Raw genomic sequence first — 25385 nt, forward strand, 5'->3', positions numbered from 1 at the left:
CTTTCCTCATGTTACTATATTAACTCATAGCTTAAACTGTTAATAATGTTGCGAATGCGATGGCTTTTATTTTTTTCAACATTTTGTGAGTGCGAAATAATATTGGTGAAAATGACTTAGAATAATATCCAGTTTGGGTACAGTCTGTGAATGTCAGAAATTGGCGAACTATTTTATTTAGGTCAGCCAATAGAGATTATCGCTGCATTCTGCGTCATCGCCTTTCAGCCAATGGTATGTCGACGTCCAGAAACTGGGCACCCACGACGTAAACCTTGCAAACATGGCGACGCTCCGAAGAGAGTACGGAGGTTGGAAATACGAGCGATTTTAACTGAGAAGATAACCTCCTCTTCGCATGTTACAATGTGGTGGGGTTAGCCAGAGCCGCCGCAACTCACAGCCTTTTAGACGATGTTTGCAGAGGTAAGTTAGCGCCCGTGGAAAAAGACGCGCGTGTCGCGGCACTAGTTTGTGGTTGACATGGCTAGTTAGCCCGGAACAGCTAGCGCCTAGCCCCGCAGGTAAACACGGGAGCCTGATGGGGAGAGGACGGTTCGCTGCCGCTGTGTTATCGCAAAGCCTGTCAGCTATAAGTGGCAGTCAGCGCGGGATTACACCGTTAACGCTAAGTTAATACGATGGGCTTAGGATATCCGCACTGTCAACACTGCGCTGGAATTAGCTCGACACAGGCAATGTCGGCAGTCTGCGTTTAGATTATGAGTGAAAACCCTCAAGAGCAAATTTCCACATTACGACAAATACAGGTGAGCTGGGTGGGCGGCAAGAGAGGCTAACGCGAGGGGAAAGTTACATTTTTAGTCACATGGACTGCTTAACCAACTGTATCGTATGCAAACATTTATGTCGGTAATAAACGTGTTGCACTGTGGCAGTTAGATGCAGTCAGCATGAATGGTGTGACATTGGTGTGATGTAGACTAAGTCCGACAAGCTTTTTCCTTCCATTCAGTCACAGCTAAATGGCCTAGCACAGGCTTGTCTTGAAATATTAATTGAGCCCATTGTTGGTCAGTGGTTGCAGGGATTTTCTATAACACTCACGTGATGCTCGCTAGTATCCTGGTTTAAAAGGACAGACTAATGTTGCTGGTCATGAAATCTGCTTGCAAGCCAACAGAGCAGACCTCATTTTGAGCTGCAGGTGAGATGGGCAGTCAAGTGTTTCATTTTGGCTTGGTTGCTCTTTGGGAATGATTCCGCTAACCTTAGTGAGAAATGAGTGAAAGGTATGACTTTGTATAAGGTCCTTTGATGTTAACTGCATCACGAAGTTTAGTTGCAGACACTGACACATGGTGTTTTTCTATCTGCCTGATTTGCTTCTGTAAGTGAGTGGCCTGTCTGCACAGCTTGATCAATTCACCTTTGCATGCAGAGTTTGATGGGAGTGCATTGTGTGCTCGTCCACAGGCACACAACGTTAACTCAGTGCTTTTCACCACTTGCTAAACCTCATTAAGCTGCCTTAATCAAAGCTTGGTAGACATTAAGTCCAGCATGTTGTCACATCAGGCCTGCTAGTGTACCTCTCCTTCCTTCTGTGTGCCAAAGAGGCTCACAGCTATCAAGAGTTAAGCCATGTCCAGACCTGTATGTTTTTAATTAAAATTTTTTTTTTTTTTTTTTTTTAGCCCAGCTATATGTACGGTGTGTCTAGGTCACGCTGAGACAGGATGCAGCTCACATGATGTCTGAAATTTGTAGTTGTCACCATCATGATTACTGCAGAACCTTGAATGGGCTTAAGTTCAATTCCCAGTGTGTCCTCATTGGTTGTGTGTTCCAGTTTCAGCTCTAGTTGGGGTACTGCTGGCCTGATGATTTGTACTAGCTGACTATATAATGAGTTTAAATCCCCAGTTATGCCTTCCCGGAGCACTTAATCATTGGAAGGTGAAAAGTAGCAGCTGGGGACACTGTTTATATCAGAAGAGGGGTGTGGCTCACTTCACCCAAATAGCAGGATCAAACCTCAGCTCAGGGGAACTAAACATAACAAGCTGCACCACTCACTCACTCACTCCCTCAGTTTTCAGGATCATTAGTATGTTACTCTCAATTTGCCAAAAAAAAAAAAAAAAGTTCAGAACCTGGTATAACTTTAATTTGAATAATTTGATTGGTCTTTTTAAGAAACAGACCAAGTCAGAAATTAACATTTCTTTCTCCACTCTCATTTTTAAGTGAACTACAACATTTCTTGGCCTCTCTGGAAATTAACATTATTATTTCTTATACCTTTTCTATCATAAGGTTAATAGAGCAGCTCTTTGTATTTTGGTGGTCCTGGTGGATTAGGCCAGCATGATCAGTAAGGCCCACTGACTTTCTCTTTCTCTCAAGCATGATCTCCCACAGGAGAGCTTTAATGGGCTTAGTTAACCTCTCACCTAATGACCACACTGCCCAGGGTTTGCAGCTAAGCGCCTGAGGACTTACATCGATCACAGAAATAGAAATATCCAATGTTAAGTCGTACTTCATGCACGTGTGTGTGTGCATGTACGTGGTTTTCTTTTTAGTTTCTGCCAGGAAAGTTTAGGAAGAAGTTATCTTGGAGACACACTGATAAGAGGCTGGTTGTGCATATCAGAATGTGCCTGGAATCAAGGACATGTTGCTACTATTCTTCATAAGTGCATGAGTGAATTAAACATCAAGGACATGGCAGAAATACTAAGACACAAATATATGGATTAATTTCACAGTGTATAATTAGTTATTTTAAAGTCGAGAAAAAGCAAAATCAAAATGTCTTTGTTTTAGTTTGAAGTGTAGTAAAATCCACAGCGATATTTCTGTATTTGATCCTTGGCCAGCATATTTACGCAAATTGTTTAACACCTAACATCAGGATAATCTGGATGATGATAAACTAAGTACATTTTAACAGATGTTTTTAAACACGTCTTCATGCAATTCTCTTAAGCCATGTTGCAATTTCCAGCCACTGGTTAACAATTTAATATGCCTGAGAGCTGTGCTTCAGTGCTCATCTGCATCTGTGATCTTGTTCAGTGCCTTAAATACTGTCACTTTTGTGTTAATGTGTGCCTATTTAGTGTGTATTACATAAGGAATTGCCTAGATATTGAGATGTGTGGATCCCCATTGGGCTTGGGTGTTAATCACTGGAACAGATGGTTCATGTTTTAAACCCTGCGTAAGCTGTAATGACTCAAGAGTGTCAGTTATCATCTCTTCTACAGAGCCAAGCCTCCACAGCCTCATCACAAAATCCTACTGATAGCGTCCACGTTTACTACTGCTTATTGACGCCACTGACGTCAAACACATACTTGCATTACTGAGCTACATTTCTCAGGAGTCTCAAGATTGTGAATGGCTTAATGGACACAACTATATCCTTCTTTACATTATTTACATTTGAAAAACACATATTCTCACAAATATACTCATTACTTACCTTATCTATCTTTTATTTTTTTTTCTGGTTTTAAGATATAAACTGATATGTTTAAGCTGATTAACAAACTACTTTGCCTACCTATGCTGGATGCTATAATTAGCACAGCATAGCTTGCGGTTTGTTCTGACAAGGACAAACTTGCCTATATGTTGTTGTTTTTTTTGTCCTAAAATAGTATAGACAAAGCACAACACATCTTACTCTGAAAAATGCATCCACTGGAGGGAAAACACAATAATATAATCTGTATCTGAGGGCTGAAGTGCTGACAAAATGCCTTTAGTTGGCTTTAGCCAGCTAAAATATTAGATTTCACTGTGTTGCTATGTCTGATGTTAACTCTGGGTTAGCAAGCTGTTGTAGTTAAGTAAAGCCACTTGATAGGGAAGCACTTGCACGAAATACAAAGTCAGTGGAAAGTTGGTTTTCCCTCCACTGTGGGCTAAATTTAGTTGCTATTAAGATGTTTGTCACAGGAATTAAACTTGCATACAAAGGTTTGTTAACTTTGGACCTGGATCTTATTTAGAGAAAATTTGTAACTAAATCTGCAAGTTGCTGCTTCAGGTTTCTCTATCACACTGTTAGTGTGTTTGATAATGAAATATTATAACAGTCTTTACTAAGGCCTGCTGTTAGTAAATATGACTGCATTGGTTAGCTAAACGGTTTTTGAATAGACCTGAAAATGGACCGGCTGCCTTCCCTGTGATGGAGAGTGTGGGATGAAGTTAAACATTGTAGATGTGGTACAACAGGTCGAAGTGTTGATTTGGTTTTCACTTAAATGGTCACAGCATTCTGGCTGATATATTATAGTTGCTTTGGTAGTGTTAGATTTCAGGACACTGAAATGGTCCATTTCAGATTGTCACATTTTGTGGCAAGCTTTCTGAAAAGCATTCCTTTGTGTTGCTACACTCCTAGTTGAACTGTAATAATGGTCCTCTTCACTGGCCAGCCCTATTTCTCCTCCCAACCCTGCAATTAGTGACTTTGTTCTTGTTCTCTATAACTTAAGAAAGAGGGTTAGTCTAGCCAGTTTGGACACATACTGCAGCATGGGCTTGAGCTTAGTCATTTAAGTTTGAGACATTTTTTTTATAGGCAGGTCTTTGGAGTAGCCTGATTTCTTTTAAATCCATGTACATCAGAAATGTGGTTTTTATAGTATTGGCAAGGTATTGAGGAAAAACCGGGTTGACGACGTGAAAATTGTGCTCGCTGTGTTTGTGTCATCAGTTCAGATGTTTCAACAATAAGAGAAAGCGCAATGTCTTATGTAACTGAGACTCTGAAATCATGTCAGCTTTGGTACAAAACAAGGTGATGTGTAGTGTAGACAACCTCGTGTACTCTACATGAGGTTTTTGAGTGATCAAGTTGTTACATTGCATATAAATATGCTGGAATACTTCCTGCCTCTCCCATAGCCACATTTATAAACAAAGTGACAGTCAGGTATGCGCCATTTATTGAAAGGCATGCTCAGAGATGCTGCTTGTTCTGTTAGTGTGATGTGTCCCGTATGTCTCAGCCTGCACTGTATCAGGGCCTGTCTAGTTGGCTCTGATGAGCAAGCAAAGTCAGGTGAGCAGGTCCTCAGTGACAGCTATCAGCCTCAGTTTTAATTTATCCTGTTTACTGTGAAATTAACCTCAACTCAAGTCAGGTTTACTTATGTAACACTATTCATGAGCACACACAGACCAAAGTGCTTCACAGAGCAAGATCAAAACAGGGTGGATTTTAAAAAAAGTTTTGCTTTAAGATCTGAACCAGTACTAGTGAAGTTTTTTTTTTTTTTTTTTTTTTAAAGTGCCTGCTATCAGCTTTATAAAACCTGGTCCAGCTGCGACACTGTTTACTGTAACCCATTCTGTTTCAGTTTTGGACCAGGACAACCATACTGACAGGGTCTGTCATGGAACAAGCACATCTGAACAATGACCACCAAATTCAGTGTATTATATGAAATACATAGATAATGCATCCTTAAGTGCAGCACGGTGTCACAGTGGTTAGCACTGCTGCCTCACAGTTAGAACAACATCTGAAAGGTCTGGGTTCAATTCCACCTTGGCCCAGGCCTCTCCCTCTCTCTGTGTAGAGTTTGCATGTTCTCCCCGTGCTTGCGTGGATTTCCTCCCACATCCCAAAAACATGCACTTACTGGGGTTAGGTTAATTGGCTACTCTAAATTGCCCATAGGTGTGGATGAAAGCGTGAATGTGAGTGTGAAAGGTTGGTTGTCTCTCTGTGTTGGCCCTGCGACAGGCTGGCGACCTGTTCAGGGTGTACCCTGCCTCTCGCCCTATGACAGCTGGGATAGGCTCCAACCTACCCAACCTTGTGTTCTTCTGTTTCTTCAGTTGCTCCCTGTAGGGATCGTTTGATTGTTGAGTTTTCTCTGTATTATTGTAGGGTCTTGAGGCGACTGTTTGTGATTTGGTACTATATAAATAAAATTGAATTGAATCTCAGCCAATCCCTAGCATCCTCTTCTATCACACCAACCCTCTGCATGACCTTCACTACATCCATGAATCTTTTTTGTGGTCTTTCTCTTTTCATCCTGCCTGACAGCTCCATATTCAACATCCTTTGTCCAATATATCCACTATCCCTCCTCTGCACATGTCCAAACCATCTCAGCCTTGCCTCTCTGACTTTGTTTTCAAAGCACTCAACCCGAGCTTGCCCCTCTGATATACGAATTTCTAGTCTTGTCCATTCTGGTCACTCCCAATGAAAATCTCAATGACTTCGATTCTGCCACCTCCAGTTTGTCCTCCTGTCCTTTTGTCAGTCTCACCACCTCCAAAACCATATATCATAGCAGGTCTCACTACCATCATGTAAACCTTCCCTTTCACTCTTGCTGCTATTGTTTTGTCACAGTAACTGACAGATACTTGTCCATGTTCTACCATAATTTGTAGTATGCTGTAGGGTTGGGCAATTTGCTCAATTGTCCGTTTGTTCTAATGTCCCCAGTGGCATCACTGATGACTGATAGCATCACTGCTGGGTGGCAGAGGAGATTAATGTGCACCCATTGTGGTAGCGCTGTCCACCCGCCATAATGCCCAATGTATGGCCCAAATGCAAAAAAAAAAATAATGCATGAGTGAAAGTGAGGTGTGCACACCAACAGCTGAACAAGTATTAGGTTATGGAATTCGCTTAGATGTATAGTTTTTCTATATTGGCAAGTGCTTTTCCCCCTGTGTAAAATTTCTCACCCGTTTCTCCTGTACTCTTCAGCTTCCATTCCCACACACCTCAGAGTTTTTCACCAACAAAAATGTCCAGTGGAAAAAAAACCGAGTGCCTCTGCAAAAGCGTTCATGTTAAGCTCTGATTTAAAAATTAACCTAGCAGCTTGAAATGTCTTTCTGTTTACTGTCATTTGATGGCAGTGATGATGATGGATCACTGTAGCCAGTCAGCACACCATGCATGAACATGAGTGTGCGCACCTGTGCCCACCTGGCCAGGCTGTGTTGCGTGTGGGTTGTATGTGGAGGTGCGACATGAAATTATATTGAGGCAGATTCAGTTTATTACGAACTATATATATATATATATATATATATATATATATATATATATATATATATATATATATATATATATATATATATATATATATATATAAAGTTATTATAAACTTATATACAGTTTAATGCATCAGTGGGAAAAATGCAAGCTATTGCCTGTAGCTTTGACCATAGGTGATCCTTGATGTCGTCGTCATCTGTCAGCACAACTCTCTTCAATGCTACACTGTGGTAGCAGCTCCTCTACAGTAGCTTTAAGCTTGATTTATAGTCCGGCATTGAATCCTTCATAGAGCCTATATTGTAGTGGGTGATGTAGCATTTATACTTGCATGCTGGTGTCTGTGTATTGTTCTGCTATCACAATTGAAGCTGAAAAAATTCTGTAGAAAAGATATATGACTGGATATTAATGAGAAGAAGACCTATGACAGTTGTGTGGTTACTTTTCTGGGAAGCCTTACATAGTGTAGAATGTAGTTTTAAGGTAGCACTATAAATCAGGCTTCATGAATCCACACATTCACTGCTCTCTTGTTGTAATTTATTTGTTATCTTTTAGGATTAAGCAAGAAAACAGTGCATTTGCATGTTTGTAGAGCCACAGATTGCCCTTTGTGGGGCAGCCACGGTGGTTAGCACTGTTGCTAGAAGGTCAAGGATCGCAGATGGTCCTGGGTTTGAATCCACCTCGCTGGGGCCTTTCTGTGTGGAGTTTGCATTTTCCCCGTGTCTGTGTGGGTTGTCTCTGGGTACTCCGGCTTCCCTCCACAGTCCAAAGACATGCAGTTAGTGGTGTTAGGCTAACTGGTGATTCTAAATTGCCCATATGTGTGAATGTGTCTTTCTCTCTGTTAGGCCCTGCGACAGACTGGCGACCTGTCCAGGGTGGACCCACCTCTCACCCTATAGCAGCTCCAGCAACCTGAACAACCCTGAATTGGATAAGCGGGAAAAAATGGATGGGTGGATTGCGCTTCGCAGTCATTATTTCGTCAAGTTCCCCGTACCTTAATTTGGCACTGATTAGCTCTGCGTATATACACAGTAAACTGACTGACCCCATGTTTCTGGATGTGACACTGTTTGCAGCTAGTCTAATGCGTGTCATCCGACTAGCCACAGTCAACTGTGGCAGTAAGAACAATGTCTCAGTGTCCAAAGGAAGCTCTGTGTGTTCCTATCCAGCCCCACCAGAGGAGCTGCTTATCTAAGGAACTCGAGCGTGAATGTAGGGCAGCCAAAGATCATCACTGCTGACCATCATGCCTGTCAGTGATTCTGTCTGATGGCTTCACAGTGAGAGTATTTGAGGGCTTTTCTCTTTTACATTTCAGAACCCTTGTATAAATAACTTTAACACATAAAAACAAATTGACAGTATTACAGTAATTTTTGAAGGTGTGCAGGGCTTGGTTTAATGTCTGCAGCAGACTCCTTCTGAGGTTTGTGAAGCACAATGTTAGGTGCATCCTTCCTATCACAATCTCCAGCATACACTCTGTGGACAAGATAAAGTAGCACTTATGTTTTCTGGTGTTTCTTGTTTGTTTTTGTTTTATTAATAACCACATCTGTATTTTTGATATGATAAGGATTAAAAAAAAAGAGGTACTCGAGTAACTTATGTGGTAAAGTTGGAGCTAGAACAGGTTCGAAACTAGAGCTTGGTTTCCTGCACTGACAACAACAGGAAAACCATAGGATGTAGCACACAAGTACACACACACACACACACACACGCACAATCACAGTTTTTGTCTGATACTCTTTTATGTAATGCCTTCCTGTACAGACATCTCTTTTTTTGTCTGCTCTGTTGAGGACCATTTATGGTCATTATATAGAATATTATCCTCAGTATAGCTTAAGTATGGGCTCAGTTGAATTGTGTATTTAGCATGTGTTTTTTTTTTTCTTATGTGTGTTTCAGGCCAGTCTGTCCATCTGGGGATGGGGGGGTCTTGGAGTTGTGCTGTTCCTTGTCACTTTTGGACCCTTTGCCATATTCTACCTGGCCTTTTATATCTTCTGCTTCATTGGAGGGTGAGCAGCAAGACCTTCATAGCCAGTCTTCACTTAAGCCTACATTTCTTTCACAGACACAGCACGTTGGCTGACCAGTTTTTAGCTGATTTCTAAATTACACTTCTGATTCACAGGGGCTTTGCGGTCACTTTGCTTTATGGAAAGATCAACTCCGAGAAACACCTGGAAAAGTGCGAGCACTCGTACTTGCCACCCACACAAATTGGTATACTGAAGGTAAAATACACACACTTCGACCTCGCCTGCACAAACAAGTGACCTGGCCTGCCAGATGTCATGGAGCTCATTAATGTTTTCTCTTATTGCTTTACTCCTGTTTCGCTGCACCGCTCATTGTGGTTTGTTTTGTGTCTTTCAGACGTTGGATGAGATGAAACTGGAGATAAAGCCTATAAAGATTGACCGGAGACTGACTGGGTCTAGTTTCATAGATGAACCACTACAACAGGTGTGTGTTTATGTGCTGCTCTTTGTGAAAAGTTTTGTGACTTCTTGTGCATTTGATACTTGTTTCATAATGGGGAAGCATAGATTACCAATTTTATTATATAGTATACATGGACACATGGTCAAAACTCTGTTTGAATACAAATTCATTTCTTCATAAGCACGTCTTGCCCCTTTCCTGGTGTCACTACCCCAACAAGGACATATTTACATTTGATAAAAATGAAAACTAATAAACAACTGGTTGAATGCTGATTACATGCTGATTACACTCATGGCTATTCGGTGAATGGCAGTGTTCCTTGTGTTTGCTCATAGCTCATTCTCACACACTGCTGTACCTGAGCTTCAGTCCGTACCATCCTGCACTGTTGTGTTGCACTACTCTGTATGCATGTTGTGTACGATGTGCAACAACTGGAGACTAGTGTATACGCTGAGTATTATTACAAATACAAGAAAGTACACTTGGGTGAGACGTAGCTACCAATACTAATATATGTTGCACAGCTAAGTTAGAGATAGCTGTGTAACTGGATTTGTGTTGACTACTATTATAACATAATATAACACAGGATAACCAGTGAATTAATTAGTAATTTGAGAATTAGCCAATTAGCATTTTCCATTAGATGTTCCCTTCCCCACCCCAGTCGTCTGACACTGCTGGGCTGTGAATTGTTTCTGGCTAGATTGCTGTGTACCCAACACAGCAGCTACTGTAGCAGGCTTACCTTAACTTGCTTGCTCACTAACATTTTTTCCAGCTAAAAACAATTTGAAGCCATATCAGTTATAATTATTTATTTTTGCCTTGTATGTAGTCTGTGTTGTGCTGGGAGGTGGCCCTTTGTTGGCATTAATGATTTAGGACTTCATTTCTAGCTACTGTTAGCCAGTAAAAAAGAAAAAAGATTCTAACTAACAAAATAAATAAAAGCTCCAAAAAGTCCAGGTCCATGCACTCAAGATGCAAAAAAGTTAGTAAACACCAATGTCTCTAGAGGTCAGAAAAATAATGTTGTTAGTGTTGCACACCTGTAATGATTGAAGGTATATTTACTCTGCTTGTGTCTCTACACCTTATAATGGTACAAACTGGTATATATATTTTTTTATATTTCTAGCCCACTGAAATAAGGGCCTATTATTACCTGTTCAAACCTACTTTGCCAGAAGATGTATTTTTTAAACCCTATTTTTGGTCATAATCTTTTTCTACTATAATTTTCCTTCCATGAGCACTGCTGGTTTGAGGGTCACTAATAGTACTCTTGTTACTTCTTTCCTGTACCATTAGCTACTGTTGCTCACTGTTCATGCTGAGAGTGGGGGAGGGAGAGAGAGAGAGAGAGAGAGAATGGGTCCAGAGCATTACATCCTTTGGATTTCACAGAAAAGTTATAATAATTCCTTCACATAGAAACTAGTCCCGTAGGCAGTTAAAGGAAACCAAGAGAACTGACGAAGGGCTTATTTTTAATTTTGTAATTATCTGTTTACAATGAGAAGTTTTACCTAATATGGGTTTAAAAGAAAAGCTTTTTGCTTTGAGAAAACCACTGTCCACTTTACCCAGCTCTGAGTAGGTGCTGTACTTATGATAACAGGACAGCAGCTAAGGAGAGAAGCTAAGAGCAGGTAACAAGATTATGCCTGGGTGACAAATGCTAATACTCCAGACTTTTTGGACTGTGGTGGTTTTAGATCTCTGTCTGACCTATCAGCTCAGCTCTCCCTGGTCAGTGACTTAATTGCCTTGAGCCACAGAGAAGTACTGGCTATCAAGCACTTCATGACTCATTGAAGTCTGCATGTCAGATGAGTCTGGAGCTCTGCGTCTGTTGTCTTTTGATATATGCTAAATATTTTTTTTTCAACTTATAAAAATATAATAAGCCAAAAGCAGGAAAATGCGACAAATTATTGAATGATATAATGGCTTAATTAAATGATTATCATGTACAAGCATCACGCTTTGTAATAGAAGCCATGTTGCTGGTGCACGCTTGCAGAAGCATTCTTGACTTTAAACAGAATAAACCTCAGATCTCCTCCTCTGTTTGTTAAATGTTTGTTTTCTGGCATAACAACATCACGCAATGTTTTGTCTGTTTTTTTTTTTGTTTGTTTTCCTTTCAGTTTTTTATAGAAATATCCTTACATAATGTTCACCACACAGTGATTTCTGTCAACGAATTTATTTTTCTATTGAAAATATAGATTTATTAGGCACTTTGTCTGACTTGATTGAAAACTCCGCCCGGATACACAATATAACAAACTTTCTGTACCGTTACACCAAAGCTCTTTGCGTCATGTGTCCTTAGTAAATGAAAAAGATTGAGACATTTGAGTCTGCTGATGCAACAGTGTTTATACTCCTTTTTTTTATTATTTATTTTTTCTATTTTATTCTACTCATCATGCCAGCATTGCAGATAAGGAAGATGGACTTAGTGGTTTCTGTTTATTAGTCACAGTTTTTCTTTCCACACTATCCTGTGGTTACAACACTTACTGCACAAAAACTTACTTTCAGCACATCCTCAGCAAAGCAGTGTGGCCACCAGAGTTAAGTGCAGACACAGCAGTTAGCGGTGGTCAGATGACGCTAACGTCTCTTCTTTGGCATCTCTCCTCTCCCCTCCCCCTGGGAATACTCATTTATCTTTTCAGCTGCATGTGACCCTTGAGATCTTGTACAGAGATATGTGAGCCAGCATCATGCTTTCTGAAATAAATGTGATTTCTTTTTTTTTTCCCCTACACACATGTGCTCATGTAAGGACTTTTTTCATTTTGTCACTTTTTGCTCCTTCTCAGTCTGTATCGCACTGATTCACGTGTTAGCGTGATCAAAGGGAGATCCACGCCTTTTCGCTTTAAAACCTGTAACTTTTTATTGTGTTTACACTCAGTATACACACTACTCTTTTAGGGCAGAATTGGAGGTGGGTTTTTTTTTTTTTTTTGGTTAAATGAATGATTATGCAGACGATCATGTTAATTTCATGGTTGGATCTTATCAGTCACCAGCATTATTTCTACAATGCTATAAGACATTTTGTCATTTACAACTTTCTGTGGGTGCTTCGTTCCCTTTGCCACGGCCTCCTCTGGTGATAAATTACAGTCATGTGAAAAACTAAGTACACCTCAGCATTCAGTAGTTTGTAGAATCACCTTTATCAGCAATAACTTGAAGTAATCTTTTTCTGTATGAATTTATCAGTCTCTTAAATTGAGGAATTTTCTTTACAGCGTCACTTCAGTTCATTGAAGTTTGCAGGCATTTGTTTTTGCACAGCTTTCTTAAGGTCCCACCACAGCATTTTCAATCAGGTTGAGGTCTGGACTTGGACTGACTTTATTTTTCAGCCATTCTGTTGTATATTTGCTGCTGAGCTTAGGATCATTGTCCTGTTGCATGACAATTTCAGCCATGCTTTAGCTGTTGGACAGATGGCCTCACATTTGACAATAGAATACTTTGGTATACAGAGGAGTTCATGGTCAACTCAATAACTGCAAAGTGCCCAGGTCCTGTGGCTGCAGAACAACCCTAAATCATCACCCCTCCACTGTTGTGCTGACAGTTGGTATGAGGTGTTTGTGCTGTGCTGTGCATAACAGCTAAACATCTCCACTTTAGTCTTGTCTGTCCAAAGGACGTTGTTACAGAAGTCTTGTGGTTTGTTCAGACATGATTTTGCCATGCTGTCATGTTCTTTTTAGAGAGAGGAAGCTTTCTCCTGGCAACCCTTCCAAACAAACCAAACCTGTTCAGTCTTCTTCTAATTCTTCTGTCATGAACTTTAACATACAACATGCTAGCTGAGACCGCTAGAGTCTGAGAAGTAGTTCTTGGATTTTTTGCAACTTCTCTAAGCATTACATAGTCTGAACATGGGCTGACGGGAAAAATGTGGCATTGTGTTAACGCACACCTGAATGTTCCAGACCTGCAAACTGCATTTATAGAGGTGCTCACACTTGCTGAACATCAGTTAATCAGTTGCATTTGATTACCAGATTTCACTTTTATATATGACTTTTGCTTACCCAGGCCCTGTGTCTTTGAGCTGTCACATGATTTGTGTCAACGAGCATTTTAGTGTCAGTGGAGATTATTTCAGAAAATGTGATAAAATGCTCATCTTGATATCATGGTCTTTAAAGCATACAATTATCTACTTCCATATCTGTACCTCACACCAGATGTTTGTATGTGACGTGACAGTAAACAGATTTAATTGTTTGATCCTTTTCTCAGTCAGACTCCTCTCTAGCTCTCAATTCACTCAGTCTGGGCTGTCTTTGCAGAATTTTGCCTTACTTCTCTCCTCTTTTCTTCCATATGTCTTTGTCTTTTTAGGTAATCCAGTTTGCACTGAGAGACTACATCCAATACTGGTACTACACTTTAAGCGAAGATGAGTCCTTCTTATCAGAGATCAGGCAGACGCTGCAGAATGCCCTTGTCCAGTTCTCCACACGGTACAAGACACACATTCAAACACATTTTCTGGCTTATATATTTTAAACATATCAAACAATTTATACTGTGTGCATGTGTGTGTGAAAAGGTCCAAAGAGGTGGACTGGCAGCCTTACTTTACCACTCGCCTGGTGGACGACTTTGCTACCCATTTACGTGTTTTCAGAAAAGCCCAGGATCGCCATGGTGACAGAGAAGACAAGCAAAGTACGCACATCACATTCACTTTATTTCTCACTCCCTGTGGTTATTAATATGTTTGCTGTGTTTCCAGATCTGATTCAGCTTCTCTTTAATACTGATTGTGATCATCTATAACAATACAATCATTTGGTGCTTAATCAAAGCTTTGTGATGTTTTGAAAAGATTTGATTGTGATTGCACTGCAGATAATTTTTTTCCTGTAATGTTTTTGATGAAGCCAGGGCGATAATTTCTAAGGATAATGCAGATTGTGACTGAATAGTGATTTCTGAACAGGGGACATAACAGAAGAGCTGGTGGAGTCTTTCTTTGAGGCTGAGATGGAAATGGAAAGGAAGATTTGTCGAGATGTTGTGTGCACTTCACGCAAAGATGAAGAAGGTAAAGACACTTCCATTTTTGGCCTTACATTTCACAGTTATGAAGAACTTCTTGTTGTAACTAGTAACCCTGAACTTGTACTCTGCGTGTCTGTCAGGGTTTCTTCGGGACTTGTGTGAGTTGCTTCTGTACTTGTTACTACCTCCTGGAGATTTCCACAACAAGAATATGAGATACTTCCTAAGGGTGAGTGCAGGAACAAATTGGTCTGAGATGCAAATACAAAAAAGAAAAATCCATATATGCTCTTACAGTATGCCATAAAACCTGTATTGTGTAGTCATCATGAAGAAGCCACAGGTCAAATGCTGCCACTCTGGCTGCCAGCCGCCCATTATATCCCCCTGCATGCACATTCTGGCTGTGTAGTGACATGTTTGTAGTGTAAATTAGAGTGAGTATGCCTGGAAATACACTGTTATGTTTCTTAGGAGGTGCTGGCGCGTGGTGTCCTGCTTCCACTGATCAACCAGCTGAGTGACCCAGACTACATCAACCAGTTTGTGATATGGATGGTGAGATTTAACACAACTCCAAACTGTCTAAGAAACAATCCAAGAACCCATTTAATTTAAGGGTTGGGATAAAAATATAATTTGGTGCTGGTATGTGTAGCTGAATGTCCTTTTTTTTTTTTTTTTTTTGTCTAGATTCGGGATAGCAGCTGTAACTATGAAGCTTTCATGAACATCCTCAAGTTAACAGACAAGCCAGCTGAGCTGGAAGCCGTTAAAGACAAGGTGCTGGAGGAGCTGCAGTATCTACGCTCCCTGGACACTGCTGGAGATGGTGGGCACTCACTTTTTTTCCATTTACATTAGACACGCACTGAAAACTGATTTGTCATTCTGTACCTAGATAAAGTTTATGGAAATCAGCACACTGCTTACCTCTCCTGTCCTGATCGCTTTTTGTTTCCCTGTCCTTTAGACATTAATGTGATCAAGAACCAGATCAACAGTCTTCTGTTTGTGAAGAAGGTGTGTGAGACCAGGATCCAGAGACTGCAGTCTGGCAAGGTGAGAAACTGCAGGGAAGCTTTAAAGTGCTTATATTGGAGGACCCAGTTTAAACATGCATCGTGCAGCTTTGTCTGCACAGCTATCAGCTGGTTTTGCTCAAAGTCAGCATTAGTTATGTTAATGCTTTGCTCTCTGTACCATTCTTTGTTTATTCGGTTTCTGTGTTGTGTAGGAGGTTGATGCCTTGAAGTTGGCAGCCAACTTTGGAAAGCTTTGTGTCATTCCGCTGGATCACATTCTTGTCCACAACATAGCCCTGCAGTTTTTTATGGGTAAATACATCAACACCTCACACAGATGCCAAACCTCACTGTAGTTATAATCTCAAACTTTTCTGTTAATTATCTTTTTAATCCCTGTTATTCTACTTCTCTTGAATGTATGACTCCAACCTGTCTCTTTAGACATACTCATTTGCATGACAGACTTCTAAAGGTTGTTTGTTTTATAGATTAGATTATAAGAGTTTGTACATGTGTGTGCAAGTTAGGAGTCAAAGCCGAGTTGTGTCAGCTCAGCTGTGGAAAACATTCAGCAGCCTAAACATAACTAAACCAGGCATGCTAGTATTTATGCTGCCTAAAATGTTTTATTTTTTTGTTTGTGACGCATCACTGGAAAATTAGCCAAAGACCCAGAATCCCGACTGTGCACAAAAACAGCCAAGCGGTGATGTAATCAAGAATAGCTGGACTTTCCAACATTTCCAATGTTTGTTATCTTAACTTCACTGTCTGCAAATATCTCTCAAAAATCTCTCTCTCAAAAATTCACCACTTTCTGATGCATAAACTGCAAATAAACAACGCACCATTTTGCCACAATCCTCAACCCGGCTATGAGAGGAAAACCCCATTCAGTGCAGCTACACTGCTTAGCCAGTCAGCCAGTAAAATTTTCCCCCTTAGAGTTTTCAGTCTTTAGCATGTGGTGATAACACTGTGTGGATTGTGATCAATTGACGGTCTCTTGTAAACCTAGTGGAATTTTTTTTTTTTTTTATCAGAAATGTAATAATTTATGAATGTGCTACAAGTGAATATTTTTCTCTCTACATTGTTAATAAACCAAAATAATTCAAAGAATGGACACATTTTGATGTCTTCAAGTTAAAAATTCATAGAAAATAAAGAAATGTTTTCGCATGTTAATCTAGAATTTTTGATCTTTTGCATGCTGTATGACATTTGTGCGTAGATCAACAAAACTCCAAAACTGTAAACAAGTAGAAGGCCAATATCATGACAGTCTAACAGTAAATGGATCTTTAGAAATGAGACTGCTGGAGACCACAGCCTGCCAAAAATACCGAGTCCAAAATTCACTGGCCCTGTAAGTATGCCATAGCATCATATGATTTAGGTAACCAAGTGCTGTCTGTCTGTTGACCCAGACTTCATGCAGGCAGCGGGGGCCCAGGCCGAGCTGTTCTTCTGGCTTACAGTGGAGGGATACAGGGTGACAGCACAGCAGCAGCTGGAGGCCATGCAGGGCTGGCAGAAAGATGGCAAGAAGCAGCCTAGTGCCACCAAGGGGCTTCTGAAAGCAGCTGCACTGGGTGTCTATGAGCAGTACCTCTCTGAAAAGGTAGCTGAAAAAGTGATACATGCACAGCCTCATCAAATATTTTAAGCCACACTCATTTCAGCTATATTTTGCACAGTTTCCCAACTTTTCTTTGGAAATGGTAATTTCTTTATAGGGAAATTTAAAGTACAGCTCTCTTGCATCTGTGTGGTCTAGTATAGTTAAATACTTGTCTCTGTCTGCTCCAACAGGCATCCCCCAGGGTGCACGTGGACGAGGCATCACTAGCAAGACTTGGGGAGAAGCTACGGAAAGACGATCCCACACCAGAAATATTTGATGAAATCCAGAGAAAGGTACCCCCACCCCCCCACCTCTTTTTTTTTTTTTTTTTTTTTTTTTCTTCTGCTGTATTATTTTGTTTTTATTTCCCCACTCTGCTAACAAATATTATTGCTTGTCCTTTACAACAGGTGTATGACATGATGCTACGTGATGAGTGCTATTACCCATCCTTCAAGCAGAGCCCTCTTTATGTCCGCATGTTAGCAGAGCTGGACATGTTGAAAGAGCCAAGCTACCGAGGGTCTGATGATGGCGATGGAGAGTCCTTCAATGGTTCTCCAACAGGAAGCATAAACCTAGTGAGTTTTTTTTTTTCCACTTAATATTGGACTTGTGTTTATGGGTTATTGTCTATGCTGTTGTTATTATTACTAGTTTATGATGACTTGTTTGTGATTTCAGTCTTTGGATGACTTGCCCAATTCCTGCCATGATGAATCTATGCACCTTCTTGCCTTCATCTCTGACACAGGTATGCTCACCGAGTTTTCAGTAGGTTGGTTTTTGTTTTGGGGAATTGCTGACACAAAGGGTAATAAATGCACAAGGTTATGTGTTTTCTTTTGATTTGATTTGGTATTCTTGTAACATTTTGAATGTTGAATTGTGTGTGTGGGTGTGTGTGTGTGAGAGAGTGAGAGACTTTCTTTTGGATATTGGGTATCTGTTCTCCCTTTTGGTCCTCCCCTGCATGTTTTCTTAAAGCATTTTACCGCTAAGCTCTATTCATCTGCATGTGTCTGCTGTCACATCACACTGTTCCAGTATTCTTTATTTCTGTCACTCCATTACCTTCACTATTTTTCTGTTTTTCCTTTTTCCTTCCTTGTCCCTCCCTTATCTTTCCTGCCATTCTGTTACACTTTCCTCCCTTTTATTTATCCCATTTATACACATTTTCCTCCCTTTTATCTCATTCATATACACTTTGCTCCCTTTTTTTCCCCCTCTGCTTGTTCTTTCACGCCCCCCATAATTACACATGCAACACTTTCCTTTTGTCCTCTTGTTCTTTCTACTGCTTTTATCAACCCATCCCCCATTTTCCAATTTCCTTTTGGATGTATTACCGGATCAAGTAGCTGATGCTTGTCTCCCCGGCTTTTGGGGTGCTGCAGGGGTGTGCAATGACCACGGTAAGACCTACGCACTGTACGCCATCACTGTGGTTAGACGCAACCAAGATGGCAGTGAGGAATCCTGGAAGACCTACCGCCGCTACTCAGACTTCCATGACTTCCATATGAGAATCACTGAACAGGTGTGTGTGTGTGTGTGTGTGTGTGTGTGTGTGTGTGTGTGTGTGTGTGTGTGTGTGTGTGTGTGTGTGTGTGTGTCTTTCAGTGGGGTGGGGGTGGGATGGGGTGAGGGATCTCATTTTATTACAGTAGTTTTACATGATTTACAGTTACAAATTACATATTTTTCATCATCTACTGACTCTTTGAGCAACTCCTCATTTCACTTTAAGCCTGCTTTCATGTGATTGGCTGCTCCTCGCCTGGCTTCTGCAAACAGAAGCATTGCCTCTTCCACAGTCAGAGCTGAGGCCCAAGGTGACCGCATAGCCAAATTGAAGGCTCGAGAGAATTGGGGAAAATAAGTGTTGGAAACAAAGTGTTTCGAGCAGTCTGAAGCCTGAGGTTTTGGCTTATAGGAATTACCTGTACATTATTTACAACTTTGGCTTAGCATTCAGCATTGTTACAGTAAATGTATACAGGATAGAAAATAAGGAAAAGCATAGTAGTTCGTCTTTAAATCATTTAGCTGATAATAAGTCAAAAACAGTATTTAAAGATGCAGCATCAGCTGCAATTTTCTTCTTCTGAATCTTTTATATGTTCCGCTTTAGTTTGAGAACCTGGCATCAATCCTCAAACTGCCGGGGAAGAAAACTTTCAATAACATGGACAGAGACTTCTTGGAGAAGAGAAAAAAAGACCTCAATGCTTACCTACAGGTAATGCTATTATGTGATAGTTTGCATATGCTATTCTTTTTTTTATTGTCATACATTGTTATCTCCCTTCTATAAATACATTTTTGTGTTTGTTACAGTTGCTGCTGAACCCAGAGATGGTGAAGGCCTGCCCAACTCTGATCCCCTATGTGTATGACTTCCTAGAGAACAAGGCCTACAGCAAGGGCAAAGGAGAGTTTGCACGGAAGGTATTTCTTTTTCTGAAATATGAATACCTGTCAGTGTTGTGCAGTGTTTTTCTTTTTAAATTACTACATAAAGTAGATAATTGGGATTTTTACTATGCTGTAAAAATGATTACTTATAGTAATTAAAAGTATGATTAGCAGTATTGTTATAACTTAGCTGAGATTTTGTCTATAAAGTTCATTTTCTGCTCTTGTTTTATTCCCCCATCAGATAGACACATTTGTGAATCCTCTACGGAGCTCCATGAGAAATGTATCCAATGCAGTTAAAGCCCTCCCAGACAGTTTGGCAGAGGGAGTGACCAAAGTCTCTGACAACATGGGTCGCATGTCAGAAAAACTGGGTCAAGACATCAAACAGTCCATACTGAAGGTAGAACCGTCCAGTACTGCAAGTATTTTGAATAAGTGTCATGAAGCACAAGCTTTGCTTGATCCCCTGTATTTGTTAATCTAACCTCTGATTTTTCTCTTTATTCCCAGGTGCCTCCACTCCTCCCCAAGTCTGACATCGACCCTGAACACTGTCGAGTCTCTGCACAGCTCGATGACAATGTGAGCAAAGTCCTTCTAAAGTTCTCTTGAAATGCCTCTGAGCACAAACTTCCAGATATCAATGAGGTCTGATTAGAAACAGCTTAAAAAATTGCTAAATTTCTGCACACAGATGTGCAGGTGCCCTAGGGGCATTGTAAAACAAAACAAAACGAAGCATAAGTCTTATGGGGCCGTTATACTTTTGTGCTGTGCTTCTAATAAAAATATTTGAAACAAAAAAAAATTTTTTTTAAATTGCTAAATTTCCACTAAAAAAAGGTCTTATAAAGCTTTTCTTTTGGGTGTTATACTTTGCCACCATCTTTGCTTTTAGGAACTAGAAGGGCACTGAGCAGGGCACATAACTCGCCCACCCCAAATTTTTCTATGTGCCAATGCTACGCTGCAATAGATACCACCCGAAGTTGTCATATTACATCAGGTTTAGTTATATTTGTCGTTTTAGTGTTAGTTGCATGTCACTGACTTTATTTCTTACTCTACAGGAGTTAATTATCTTTTGACCCAATCATTTTCAGCATTCTGGATCATTAGATCTGGAATCGTCCTTCGATGGTGAACAAACTTCGCTATGTGACAGAACTTGTGAGGGTTTGCTGCTAGTTTGCAAGGTGTTCCATTTCATTTCAAGGTGTTTTAAATAAAATGGTTTCCAGGTGGATGATAATATTCCACTCCGGGTAATGCTGCTGCTGATGGATGAGGTGTTTGATCTTAAAGAGAAAAACCAGTGGCTGCGCCGGAACATTAAGAACCTTCTGCAGCAGCTCATCAGGGCCACATATGGAGACACAATCAACAGGTCAGAGCCACATCAAATCCTTAGAAAAGACAGTTCAGACTGGGTGAATGTTGGCACAAAGACTAGTTAGAAACATTTAATGTTTGCGTCTTTCTGTAGGAAAATAGTGGATCATGTGGACTACCTGACGTCGCCAGAGCAGGTGGCAGATTATGTTAAAAAATTCAGGTAAGACATTGCCTTTTTATTTCAAGGATCTCTGATTAGTCAGAGGAGTATTGTATAACTTTTAGTGTCTCCGCCTTTGAACAGGGATTCTTACTGGCCCAATGGTATTCTAGCTGAGACCCCGCCCCGCCGGGACAAGAGCATCCGCATGAGGACACGAGTAGCTGCCAAAACCAGCCTGCTGGGAATCATGCCAGGTGAAAATACACACACACCTACACATTTTATATTGCTGGCGCCATCTGCTTACTCATTATCTTTGAAGCCCTCATACTTAAGATAAACGGCACTTCTCATTTGTTTTAAATGCCTCCTTTTTTTCCCATTCATTTATATATCATGCTTGTATTTTAGCTCGTCCCACTGAATATGAATGGAAAAGTTGTAAGGAGAGAGGAGTCAGTGACGTCTTTCTGGATGTCTGCAGTCAAACTGGCAACGTCCGTCAAGAGCTGTCGAATAAATGGGTTTCTCAGTCATATTAGGAATCCACTGCTCTTCTGTATGCTGCCAGAAAACCTCCTCACTCCTCCAAACTATGTTGGGCAATTTGAGATTTAAAAATATATATTTTATATGTGAGGAAAAGATTGAAGTACACCCCAGTGGTATTCTAGATGAGGAGTGTGAGAATCTGGAATAAGTCAGTGAGAAGCATCCAGATTCACCTCTGTGCTTTGTCCAGTCTGCTTTGAAGAAATGATTGGCATATGCTCATTACCCCCTCTTGTGTTCAGTGGAGATATAAATGCCCACTGTAAATACTGTTTAACCATCTGCTGTCCAGGTCTAGGGTGCAGTGAGACAATTATGACTTGATGCACTAGAAAGAGGCAGAGAAAGCACATTAGAAAACTGAAAGGTTCAAGAGAAACTAGAAGATTTGCTCCTTACACACTTCTGATTGATGTTTGCCAACTCTGATAAAGCACACTTGCTTTTTACTGGAATCATCTGTCTCCCATGCACTGTGATAATAACACAGAAAAATATGTTATTATCCTCTCGCGTAAAATAAAGTGGGAGGATATTGTAGTCATACCGCCCGTCTATCTGTGCATCTGACTTTTATCCCGTGCCTTTGCTTTGTTTTTGCTATCAAACTAAAAATTTCAAGGATTATTATTGCAAACTGAAGAGCAAGCTGAATGATTTGCACTGCTGTAAACTCAGAACAAATTCAAGTCAGTTTTATTCTATTTATATAGCACTAAAGCACAACCACTGTCACCTCAAGGAAAGAAGAGAGCAGAGGGAGATGAACCTAAACCCTATTTTTTTCCCACCTCCTTAATGTTGTGCACACTGCTGATATCTACCCTTTCCCTCCCTCTCTTCCTCAGACGAGCTGAAGCACATCATCGGAGCCGATACCACAAGAAAGGGCATCCTCCGTGTCTTTGACATGTTTCAGTACCAACCCATGAACCGTCGGTTAGTCTACGTTTTCCTGGAGGGCTTCTTGGAGACCATGTTCCCTCAGTACAAATTCCCAGAGCTCTTTGTCAAGCTACACTCCCGCTCGCCACGCATCCACAGATACAACCAGAAACTGAAATCCACCTCCCTCAAGAGGTGACACGAGAGGAGAGAGGCAACAGGACAAGGGCCAACTAGACACACAGAGATTTGAGAGCTGAGGGTGTGAGTGGTGGTGGGGTTTTTTTTGGGGGGGGGGGCTTGTTGTGAACAGTGAGGTGTGTGCATTTGTGTGTGAGAATCCTGCCCTTCCTCTTCCCTCACACACTCCTGAAGGTGAAAACACTCCAATTATCTGGATGATTTGTTTCTGTCTTGACAGAAATAAGGACAAGTTACACTCATACACACATGCGCAAACACAAATCTCATAATTTGCACCAAGACTGAACTTGGCTGTATTTTCTTTTAGTTCCTATATATTTCCCTTCTCCATTTGGGACTTTTTAGTTGTGTTGAGCTTTACTCTGGGCCAGCCAACGCTGCTTTTTCATGGTCCAGAGAGCAGACCACAAATACTGTATTGTTTTTAAACTGCAGGACCTAGATAACATAGACCCACACCTTGCCTTACCTTCCTGCTTCTGTCTTTCAGCCAGCACAGTTCTCTTCCACATCAGTGAACGTTCCACACAGCTGTCATCAAACTCTCCCTCATGCTGTAGACATTTGAGCTGCAAAATCGCTTGCACTGTTTTCACAGCAACCAAAAATGTCGATAGCACTGGGTTTAAGAGGCGCTGTTTTTTAATATGTGACTGAGCAAATATGGGTTGAAAAGGGTTTTATTTTGTTTTCTCTAGCCTCAGTGCTTGACCCCCCCCCCCCCAAAAAAGTGTTACATCAATTTAGCACCCTTAAACATCAAAGTAAAGAACAGCTTCCATCACTTTTAATGCTACTGTCATAACCTGTGCTGACCAAAGCTCATGCTGTTCACACGTGTACTGTTGTGATATTGGGATACTCTAAACTTTACTGTGTTTCATATCACGTGAAGAAAGAGAATGCAACGTTGACCTTTAATGACCTATAAGGTGAGGCTGTGACAACACGCTGAGGTGTGTTATCGTGGGAGGGGCCTGACTACTCAAGAATGTACTCTCTGGTCTGTTCTGTATTTGGCTCATGCAGAACTGTGTGTGAATGTGTGTGTGTGTGTGTTTTAGCACGAAGATGCAACCCTCTTCTGTCAGAACCTGTCAGTGTGTGTTAGGGAACCAGCCTTAAATCTATATACAGTATACACTGACCAAGAGATGCACGCTAGAGGTAGCTCGCCTTCATGCGACTGAACATAATAAGGAAATCGAGAGAGGTATGGAGATGCATCCCTAATCACCTTTGTTCAGAGGATAACGTCTTGGATTTGGTGCAATATTTTTGTTTTCTTTAATGCATGTGCATTTTTGAATCATTGTATACTGAAAATTGTTTTAATAGCAGAAAACACGAAAGCTTTCCTGGAAATGTCTTCTTACCCCAACAATTTAACATTCCGTTGTTGTAAAAGTACAATGTTTATTTTACAGACTTGTTTTATAAGTCTGACTTTTTTTGTTTGTTTTTTTTGGTGTGCAGGGGCTTATTTTCTCACTTATCTCCAGCCCACCCTTGCAGAAATAATCAGAGATGATTATTAGATGGTAGTAGGGGGATTTTCCCATCACAGCCCAGTGACACTTAGTTCAGAGGCGGCCTTGAACAACTGCTTCTTTTCTGTTATGCATTTAAGCCTGTTAAGTGTGAAGAGATGTTTGTTGTTATGAACTGACTGCTGAAAAGACCCCACCCACCCACTCTGCCCCCGCCCATAAAAATGGGTCAAACAGGTTCACAGAAGAGCTGTGTCCTGTGACCACTAGAATCACTGCTAATAAGCACTTACTGTAGCAAGTGTGGGAGTCCCGCTCCCATTGACTGAACAGCGCCCCATTCTGCTGCAGTCATTGGACGGAAACTTCGTCTGCTGTGATTTGCTTGCACTGAGCAGCGCCGGTGGACTCTTGATTGGCTGAGTCGGACGACGTGGACTGGACTGGAGCCTCTCTTATTGGGAGGTGAATAATGTGTCCCTTATGATGGCGAAGGAGATATCACCTTTAACTTTCTGCACACCTCTCCATACAACAGGAAGGCTTGTCTTTTTTTAACCCCAGTATATATGAATATGATAATGAAAATTAAATTGTGCATATCTGTGTACAGTATGTGTTAATAGTGTGCCTAAATGTACTGTCAACTCTATTTTCATATTTTTCTTTAACCTAAAAAAAAGAAAATCAGAATGTCATGATCATTTTATGCGACTGAAAATGACTTTAGGGTGTTTTTTTTTGTTTGTTTTGGCATCATGCTTATCAAACTTTTCCTTGTGAGCAGTTGTGCTCAGAACAGTATAACACTAATAAAAGGTAACTCAGACTAACTGACTTACAGTGTGCATGGTGTCTGAAGTATTTGCAGCATTTATTTATTTTTCCTTCATAATGACTCAGTAACATACCACACCCATTAAGCCTAATTATATGCTGCTGAGGTTGCTCTAACAGCTTAGGGAAGATCAGCCACACGAGTCTTTGGTACACAGGAAATTGGAAAGTGAAGAGCTGCTATAGCATCTGAAGTTCTTGGATAATAGGACACTGTCTCTAGTTTTGCTTTTTTATCAGTAACAGACCGCTTCCAAGTGCAGAAAACAAAAGTGAC

At 40.7% G+C, this 25385-nt stretch overlaps 1 protein-coding gene across 1 annotated transcript; it reads left to right on the forward strand.

The window, feature by feature from the left end:
* The first annotated feature begins 262 nt into the window (after nucleotides 1–262).
* On the forward strand, nucleotides 263–25100 carry LOC115788050 (sorting nexin-13-like). Its single transcript, XM_030740925.1, has 25 exons — nucleotides 263–426; nucleotides 8954–9066; nucleotides 9183–9285; nucleotides 9428–9517; nucleotides 13895–14016; nucleotides 14106–14224; nucleotides 14499–14603; nucleotides 14701–14789; nucleotides 15035–15118; nucleotides 15254–15392; nucleotides 15534–15622; nucleotides 15798–15897; nucleotides 17019–17212; nucleotides 17404–17508; nucleotides 17626–17796; nucleotides 17900–17969; nucleotides 18616–18758; nucleotides 19353–19460; nucleotides 19559–19669; nucleotides 19881–20042; nucleotides 20153–20224; nucleotides 20884–21029; nucleotides 21129–21197; nucleotides 21282–21394; nucleotides 22541–25100. The coding sequence occupies exons 1-25, from the start codon at nucleotides 415–417 to the stop codon at nucleotides 22774–22776; spliced, it is 2865 nt and encodes a 954-aa protein (XP_030596785.1). The 5' UTR covers nucleotides 263–414; the 3' UTR covers nucleotides 22777–25100.
* The last annotated feature ends 285 nt before the right edge of the window (nucleotides 25101–25385 follow it).

Source organism: Archocentrus centrarchus, chromosome 11 (genome assembly GCF_007364275.1).
Source record: "Archocentrus centrarchus isolate MPI-CPG fArcCen1 chromosome 11, fArcCen1, whole genome shotgun sequence".
NCBI lineage: Eukaryota > Metazoa > Chordata > Actinopteri > Cichliformes > Cichlidae > Archocentrus > Archocentrus centrarchus.

Coding starts and splice junctions, on each gene's coding strand:
- LOC115788050 (XM_030740925.1), top strand. Junction 17,509..17,625: donor TTGATGAAATCCAGAGAAAG/GTACCCCCACCC, acceptor CCTTTACAACAG/GTGTATGACATGATGCTACG. Junction 21,030..21,128: donor TATGGAGACACAATCAACAG/GTCAGAGCCACA, acceptor GTCTTTCTGTAG/GAAAATAGTGGATCATGTGG.